The 9,271-nt window shown below is 36.8% G+C and overlaps 1 protein-coding gene and 1 pseudogene across 1 annotated transcript; both read left to right on the forward strand.

The window, feature by feature from the left end:
- The first annotated feature begins 393 nt into the window (after nt 1-393).
- Nucleotides 394-512, forward strand: LOC118608275 (annotated as a pseudogene).
- Nucleotides 513-4,578: 4,066 nt separating this feature from the next.
- On the forward strand, nt 4,579-5,514 carry LOC107504316 (olfactory receptor 139-like). The gene has a single exon (XM_016133443.2). It carries the CDS (start codon nt 4,579-4,581, stop codon nt 5,512-5,514), a length of 936 nt encoding a protein of 311 aa, XP_015988929.1.
- Nucleotides 5,515-9,271: the final 3,757 nt, after the last annotated feature.

Below are 9,271 nucleotides of genomic sequence, written 5' to 3' on the forward strand. Positions count from 1 at the left end.
TTGCTGAGAGAAGATGCTGAAATCTCCAACTGTGATTTTTGACCTGTCCCTTTTACCTATTAATTCTATCAATTCTTGCTTCATGTATTTTGAAGGTATGTTTTTAGGCACAAACATGTTAATGATTGTTTTATCTTTCAGGTGGATTAATTGCTACTTTTACTATTATGAAATACATCCCTTTATCTTTGGTAATACAGTTTTCCTTGACATCTGCTTTTTCTAATATTGGTAGAACTACATCAACTTTCTTTGCTTACTATTTAGTTTTGTATGTTGTTTCCATCCTCTTCCTTCCAACCTGTTGGTGTCTTAATATTTTAACTGTGGCTCATGTAGTTTGGTCTTTAAAAAATCCTTCTAACAATGTCTGTCTTTAAAATGAATTGTTTGGTCTATGGCCACGCCACCCTGAACAAGCCTGATCCCATCTGATCTCGGAAGCTAAGCAGGGTCGGGTCTAGTTAGTACTTGGATGGGAGACCACCTAAGAAGACCAGGTGCTAGAGGCGAAAAAAATAAAAAATAAGGGATTGTAAGCTGACAAGGTCCTTGCAATCTGCGAGGTCAATCAAGGGTTGCCTTGCCAAAAAAAAATAATAATAAGATGGATTGTTTGACAAATTTACACTTAATATAATTACTGATATGGTTGGATTTAATGCTACCATTTTTTTTGTTCATCCCTTCTCTTTTTTGTTTTTGCTCAACTTAGGCAAAATGTACATATGGAAAAGTGCACACATTTTAAGTATACAGTTTTATGAGTTACAACAAAGGTATACACAACAAAAGTCAACGTGAAGAAATAGAACATTTCCCTCACTCTCACAATTCTCCTTGCTCCTCTAGACAGTCAATTCCCTCCTCTATATTCTGCTCCCAAACGACAAATAGGTTAGATTTGCCTTTTATAGAATTAAATTTGAACAGAATCATATAGCATGTACTCTTCTGAGTCCATCCTCTTTTACCCAGCGTAATTATTTTGAGATTCATCCAAACTGTTGACTTTTTCAGTAGTTCATTCCTCTTTATTGCTGGGTGGTATTACATTGCACGGATGTGCCATAATTTGTTTAACCACTCACCTGGTGATGGACGTTTGGGTTGTTTCCAAATTTGGTTTATTATTAATGAAGTTGATATGAAAATTTATGTACAAGTCTTTGTGTGAACATATGATTTTAATTATCTTGGGTAAATAGCAGAAATGAGATTGCTGGGTCATATGGCAAGTTTAAGTTTAACTTTCTAAGAAACTGAAGAATGGGTTTTCGACATGGTTGTACCAATTTACATTCCCACCAGCAACATATAAACTTTCCATTTTGTCTATTATTCTCTTTTAGTCACCCTTATATCTTTCAATTTTATTCTTTTTCAAGTTTGATTTTCCTATTCTAGGTTCTTTGCATTTCCATATAAATTTTGGAGTCAGTTTGTCAATTTCTGTAAAAATCAGGATTTTTATTGGGCTTACAATGAATTTATAGAATAGTGTGGTGAGAATGTACATCTTAAGAATACTGGGTCTTTTAATCCATGAACATGAGATATTTCTCCATTTATGTAGGTTTTCTTTAATTTTTTTTATCAACCATTTTTGGTTGTTACTGTAAAGGTTTTGCACACATTTTATTAAGTGTATCACTAAGTATTTCATGTTTTGAGATAAATGATAGTTATTTTTAAAATTTCACTTTTCTTTTTTGAAATAGGATTTTCTACACATACAAACATGTCATCTCTAAATAAAGATAATTCTATTTCATTTTTTCCAATTCGTATATCTTTTATTTCTCTTTCTTTCACAGTGCACAGCCTAGGATTCCAAGACAAGCTTGAACAGAATTCTTTTACTGTTAACTATCACGTTAGCTATAGGATTTTTGTAGATTCTGTTTATCAGATTAAGAAAGTTTCCTTCTAGTCATAATTTTCTAAGAGTTTTTTTTATCATGAATGGTTGTTGAATGTTGCCAAATGCTTTTTCTGCATCTATTAAACATGATCATATTTTTTCCTTTATTTTATTAATATGATGAATGACACCGATTCATTTTTTAATGCAAAACAAATCTTTTATTATTGGATAAATCTCACTTAGTCGTGATGTATCATCCTCTTTATATAGTGCTGGATTAAATTTGCTAATATTTCATTAATTTTTTTCCTGCGTAACTTCACAAAGGATATTGGTCTATTGTTTTCTTTTCTTGTAATATTTTCATCTGGTTTTGGTATTGTTGGCTTCATAAAATGATTCACAAAGTGTTTCTCCTCCTGTACTTTCTGAAAGAATTTGTATAGGACTAGTAATATTTTTCCTTTAAGTATTTGATAGTATTCACTAAAAAACTCAGGTGAGCCTGAAGTTTTCTGTTCCACTTCTTTCATAGATTTAGGGATATTCAAGTTTTCTACTTCATGAGTCAGTTTTAGTAATTTGGTTCATTCAAGGAATTTGTCCATTTCATTTAAGTTGGCAAATTCGTTCATAAATATTGCTCCTAATATTCCCTGGTTATACTTTTTATAAGTTTTATTGGTATTAAAAGCTTTTGGTTTCATAGATTTTTCTCTATCATTTGTCCATTTTAAATTCTTTTCATTTCTGCTCTTATCATCATTATTTCTTATTACATAGTTAGTTTTTAATTTGCTCTTCTATGTCCGATGTCCTGCAATATTGTTCTATCAATTACTAAATGAAGAATGTTAAAATATTTACCTCTGATTGTGGATTTCCGTATTTCTCCTTTCTTTTCTGTGTTTTGTTTCATGTATTTTGAAACTCTTTTATTTGTAATACATATATATTTAGAGTTATTATGTTTTATTCATGAATTGACCCCTTTATCATTATCAAATATTCTCTATCCCATTATATTCCTTGTCCTGAAGTCTTCTCGGCCTTCTATTAATATAGCCACTCAAAATTTCTTAAGATTTTAGTTTGCATGGCATATATTTATCCGTCTTTTTACATTTTCATATCTACATCTTTATTTTTAAAGTAGATTTCTTATGCTTAGTATATAGTTTTGTGTTGCCTTGTTATCCAGTCTGACAATTTCTGCTTTTTAATTGAGCATTTAGACCATTTACAATGAACATAATCAGTGATATGGCTGAATTTAAACCTACCATCCTGTTATTTATATTTCTTCCATGTGTTCTTTGTTCCTCTTTCCATCTTTTCATGACTTCTTTTAGATTAATTTTTAGAATTCTATTTTATCTCCATTATACACACACACATATTAGATTTAGAATTTCTAATATATAATATGTAATGTATAACATGTAATAACATATAAATAATTTAAACTCATTTCACTTATAATATAATAGCATTGTAACAATATATTTCCATTACGCATTCATATCCTTTGTACTATCGTTGTCATATATTTTATTTCTATAGAGTTTATAAGCCCCACGGTATATTGTTAATATTTTTGCTTTAAACAGATTACGGTAATTTAAAGAAATTTTAAAATGTGAAAAATTATTTTATATTTATAGACATATTTTCCATTTCTTGGACCCGCCCTTCCTTCCTTCCTACCTTCCTTCTTTCCTTCCTTCCTTCCTTCTTTCCTTCCTTCCTTCCTTCCTTCCTTCCTTCCTTCCTTCCTTCCTTCCTTCCTTCCTTCCTTCCAAGTTTCCATCTGGTATCATCCTTCATTGTGGAGAAATGTCTTCAATGTTTCTTACAGTGCAAGTTTTCCTCTGACAACAAATTATCTCCATTTTTATATGTCTGAAAACATTTTTAGTTCGCTTTTTTATTGAGGTAAAATTGACATAATGTAAAATAAACAATTTTAAAGTGAATAGTTCAGTGTCATTTAGTGCATACACATGTAAAGGAATTTCCAAGGATTGAAATCAAGAGAGCGGTAGAAAAATTAGCCTTAGATAGGAGGGCAGAGCCCTCTTCCACAAAGGCATTAAATAGATAAAGATATTTGTTGCTGTAAATCTGAAGATGTAATATGGAGCAAGAAGCTGACAGACCTCTTGCCTGATGATCAGAGAGGAGAGGGGAGGGCATATCACAGAAAGCCTGGTAGGGCGTGAAGAGGACTTTGGCTTTGACTTTAAGTGAGATGGGAGCACTGAAAGGTTTAGAGAAGGAGAGACCCAATTGATACCTTATCACTACTCCTGAACTGGGGTTCTGCTGGGTTGATGATGGTGAAATAATGAGGCGATTTCAGATAATCACAAAGTCCAGGATCACTTGTTCAGGAAGTTTCTGGTGGGTTGACTTCGATGTCCTTACCGGAGGTACATACACTATGACTTCAAGGTCTGTGTACTCTCTATTGTTGTGGGACCTGATGGGCTTACCATTCCCATTTCCTGGCCTCTACCTTACCACTGGCCTCTTCGGCCTGACCTCATTCCTCCAATTCTGAGTCTTATTCCTTTAAGCTTGAAATCTGTCTTCTCTGTCTCTAGACCTTCCCTCACTCCCACTCCCTTTTGTAAGTTGGAACTCCAAACTGAGACCCTCATCTGACTCTGAGTTGGGCTCTACAGGTGCAAGTTTCTGTGTGTGGTTCCATGCAGCTGGAGAATGAGACCTTAGTGTCCCAGTTCCTTCTGGAAGGATTGACTGACACAGAGGAGTTGAAGCCCTTGCTCTTTGCCACCTTTCTGCTGGTCTACATAGTGGCTGTGGTTGGGAACCTGGGCATTGTCTGCCTTATTGTAATGGACTCCCGACTCCACACTCCCATGTACTTCTTCTTAGCCAACCTTTCACTGCTGGACACTGCCTATATCTCCAACACAGTGCCCCAGGTGCTAGTGCATTTGCTGGCACCAGTGCGGACAATGCCCTATTGTGCTTGTCTAACCCAGATATTCTTTCTCCACTTCCTGGCACCCTGGGAGTGCTTTCTGCTCACAGCCATGTCCTATGACCGCTATGCAGCCATCTGCCAGCCACTCCACTACCTAGTCCTCATGGGCCGAAGAACCCAGACAGGACTAGCTGTAATCTCCTGCCTTCTTGCCTTGGCCAATGGACTCACCCACACAATCCTTGCAGCTCTACTCAAGTTCTGCAGGCCTTGCCTCATCACCCACTTCTTCTGTGACCTCCCTCCACTTCTCAAACTCTCTTGCTCCAGCACACAAGCAAATGAACTCGCGCTATTCTTCTTCAGTTTTCTGGTGGCTCTTGCACCCTGCACCCTGGTTGTGATCTCCTATATACACGTTGTAGCTGCTGTTCTTAGGATTCGCTCTGCTGAGGGCCGAAGAAAAGCCTTTTCCACCTGTGGTGCTCATATCACTATGGTCTGTATTTTCTATATCACTTCAGTCCTCTGCTACATTCTTCCCAGCTCCGCATACTCTGGCTTACGAGACCGGGTGCTCTCTGTGTTGTATGTGGTCCTCACTCCCATGCTCAACCCTATCATCTACAGTATGCGAAACAAAGAGGTAAAGAGGGCTTTGTTCAAGGCCCTTGGGAAAGAAACTGACTCCTAAGCACTAGTCACATCAAATCAAGGCTACGCACCTTCTTCACAGTGAGGGTGGCACATGCTTAATGCTTTGGGGGTAAATCCAATCACACAGGAGTTTGAAATTTAACAGAGGTGGTCTATTTGGTGAATCCTATTTTGTGTGCCAGGTTTTCCCCGTTCCAGCAAAGATAAAATATTTCTGTTGCATGTTTTTTTGTTCTAAAACATTGTTTTCCATTTATGGAAGTAAAACATGGTCACCGAATAAGTTGTGCAGTTACAAAAACATTATATAATGAAAAAATAGCCTCCACAATCTTACCACCCAGAGAGAACCACCGTGAACATTTTGATAGTTCCCTTCAGGTTTCTTTTTGAGCTATAAATGTGTGTGCATTCATTTTTAAAACGAGGAAACACAATTGGAATTAGAATGTATTTAATTTTCTGGATGCTTAAATATTTTTAATTTTTTCAACTGTGATATATATTTATTATAAAATTATTCATACTTTATAAAAGGTGTCTTGTAAAAGTTTCTCATAATCTGAGTCTCTGCACTAACCACTACGAACAGTTTTATGTGTTTTCTTCCAGATTTTTTTCTAGGATATATTAACTTGCATTTATATTTTTGAGATGAATAGGGTCATATCACACACAAATTGGCTGTTTATAATTCTTATTCCATCAATTCCATGTTGCTGTCATTTGTATAATTTTCTACTGGGTTGTCTTTCATGTATTGATTTCTAAAAGTATTTTCATTTTATGAATACTAGCTTTAGTTTACTATTTAGGTTACTAATTTTTTTCCTAACATGCTTGTCTTTTCATTTTATTTATGATGTTTTATTCTGCAATAGAATTTAACGTTTTTGTGTAATTACACATTGATTTTATTTTTTTGGTTTCTGGATTTTATATCCTGCATTGTTTACTATTTGATTTATAAATAAGTTTCCCAATTGATTCCCAATTTGATGCTTTTATTGTGTTTTCTGCCATATATACACTTAATGATTCTTTGTATTAAAACTCAATTTTTATTTATGCACGACTTATGGGTTTTGTACGATGCATAAATTTATCAGTGGTTTTTCCTTTTATTTCTACAGTTTTGTAAGCTTTTATTCATTTGAAAATTTATTTTTCTGTAAAAAGCAAGGTCGTGACCAGCTTTTCCTTCTGATTTTACTAATCCAAGTAATTTCATCCTGTTCCTTATGTAGTCTTTGGTTTCACTCTGGTTTCTGACTTTTAATTTTACATTTTTTTCTCCAGGCAGATCTCTGATATAAAAGGACAGTTCTCAGAAAGAGAGATGCCACTGGCCAAATGTCATATGAATTGTTAAGCCACATTTGAAATCAAAAGAAAGTAAACCAATATTGAGAGATGATTTCGGTTACTATATGGGAAAAGGTTTAAAGTTTTGAAATTGTTTTGTTTGGGGTGTGTTATGGGCCAAATTATATCCCCCCTCAATTCGTATGTTGAAATCCTAATCTTTGTATCATTACGATTTTTAGTGTATGTGCTGCTGAAGCAAGTAAAAAAATCCTAATCCCTAATGTGACAGTATTTGGAGATAGGAACTTTAAAGAAGTGATGAAGGTTAAATGAAGCCATAAGGGTGAGCCCCTAATCTAATAGGACTGGTATAAGAAGAGGAACAGACACAGAGTGCTCCCTCTTTCTCTCTTCACACACACAGAGGAAAAGGCCATGAGGACGCAGTAAGAAGTTGGCTGTCTGTAACCCAAGGAGGAGGTCTCACCAGAGACCAGACCTGCAGAAATCTTGATCTTAGACTTCGAGTCTCCAGAACTATGAGAAAATAAATTTCTGTTGTTTAAGCCATCTAGTCTGTGGTATTTTGTTATGGCAATCTGAGCTCATCAAAACAGGCATACTTTAGATATGTTGCAGGTTTGGTTCCAGACCACCACAAATAAAGCTAATATTACAATAAAGTGAGTCACATATTTTTTTTGTTTTTTTTCCTGTGCATATAAAAGTTATGTTTACAGTAAACAGTAGTTTATTAGGTATGTTATAGCATGTCTAAAAATAATATACATACTTAATTAAAATACTTTATTGCTAAAAATATTAACCATAATCTGAACATTCAGAGAGTCATAATCTTTTTGCTGGTGGAGGGTCTTGTCTTGATATTGATAAAGTATAATAAGGTACCAAAGAATTAGAAACAACCTAAAGGCCTACATATGAAAATGGCTAAAATAACTATGGCATATACATTCTGTGAAATATTATATGGCCAATGAAAATAATGTGGAAGGCAAATGCTTCTTCATATCAACTGTGTGGGCCACTTCTGAGCCAATTTTGAGAGCACTTTCTGGAAAGAGAAGGTCCTGCTTCTGTTCCTTTTCCTCCAGCAGTCCCTGGTAGTCCCTCCCCATCTTCTTTGGAGTCTTAGCCACATACTGTCCCCCAGAAGCTATGAACGTGACCTAATTTGGAAAAAGGGTTTTTGCAGATATAATTAATTGTAGGATCTTTAGAGGAGACCACCTGGATTAAGGCGGGCCCTAAATCCAATGACAGGTATTCTTATAAAAGATAGAAGACACAGTCCCAGTGAAGCCATGTACAGGTAGAGGCAGAGACTGGAGTGATGTGGCCACAAGTCAAGGGACACTTGGAGCCACCAGAAGCTGGAAGAGGCAGTAAGGACCCTCCCCTGGAGGGAGCGCGGCCCTGCCAACACTTGATTTCATACTTCTGGGCTTCAGAGCCCTGAGAGAATAACTTTCTATTTTAAGTCACCCAGCTCACGGTCAGCTCTTACAGCAGCCTGAGGAGATTAATATACCTAGTAAGAGGGGCTTCGAGGAGACCAATCAGGACCTGTTGAGTGTCCCCTGGAACTGAAGGGTCAAAGGGGGCATCTAGTATCTGATGCGTCCCGAGGAATCTGAAAGTGGGAGCTGGGCTCACAGCCTAAGACAGCGGGGCAGAGACACAGGCTGAGCTGTCCCCATTCTTCTGTGAACTAGAGTAGAGGTGGGCCACATGGGATAGCGCCAGCCTGGAGCCCTTCCACATCCTGCCTAAGGAGACCGGCTACCTGGAGTAGGAGGCCAATCTCATTAGAAGCTTCCAGGACCGGGCTGAGGGAGTCTTTAACACCGGATGCACTTGGACGTTTGACTATCACACTGAACACCGCACTAACCCATCAGCAGTATCTGACCAACCACAGATCCCTCCCTAAGCTTCCAGAACAGCCACTCTCCTGGTTTTCCTCCTACCTCACTGGCCGCTCTTGCTCAGTCTCTTTCACTGAATCCTCATCAACCCGCTCCACCATGTTGTGGTGCCCTGGGGCTCTGCTCTAGGATCTCTTCTGCTCCCACCATGCCCAAGATTCTGGCTCAGTTGGTCTGGGGAAGAGGGACTCATGCATTTGCATTTTTAAGAAGTGGCCCTCCCTCCTTAGAGACAGGTTTCTATTGTGTGTCAAGGTCGAAGACTACTGCTGTCTATGCTTATTTAAAACTTCAAGTTTTCCTATTGGAAGTTACACACTGTGTTTGTATGAGTCAATATCATTAACTACAATATCTATAAACATCTCAAATGTTAAATTGAGAGCAAGTCAAACACTAGAATATTTAAAAACCTTGCCTTGATGTCAAGCTTGGAAGATCGAATACACTTAACATTGTGGTCTCTAGTAAGCGTTCCCAATGTTGATATAACTCCAAAAAAATCATTGTACTTTTTTTTGGCATGTAATTAAACAG

The sequence above is a fragment of the Rousettus aegyptiacus genome, unplaced genomic scaffold, assembly GCF_014176215.1.
Source record: "Rousettus aegyptiacus isolate mRouAeg1 unplaced genomic scaffold, mRouAeg1.p scaffold_m13_p_9, whole genome shotgun sequence".
In the NCBI taxonomy this organism is placed as follows: Eukaryota; Metazoa; Chordata; class Mammalia; order Chiroptera; family Pteropodidae; genus Rousettus; species Rousettus aegyptiacus.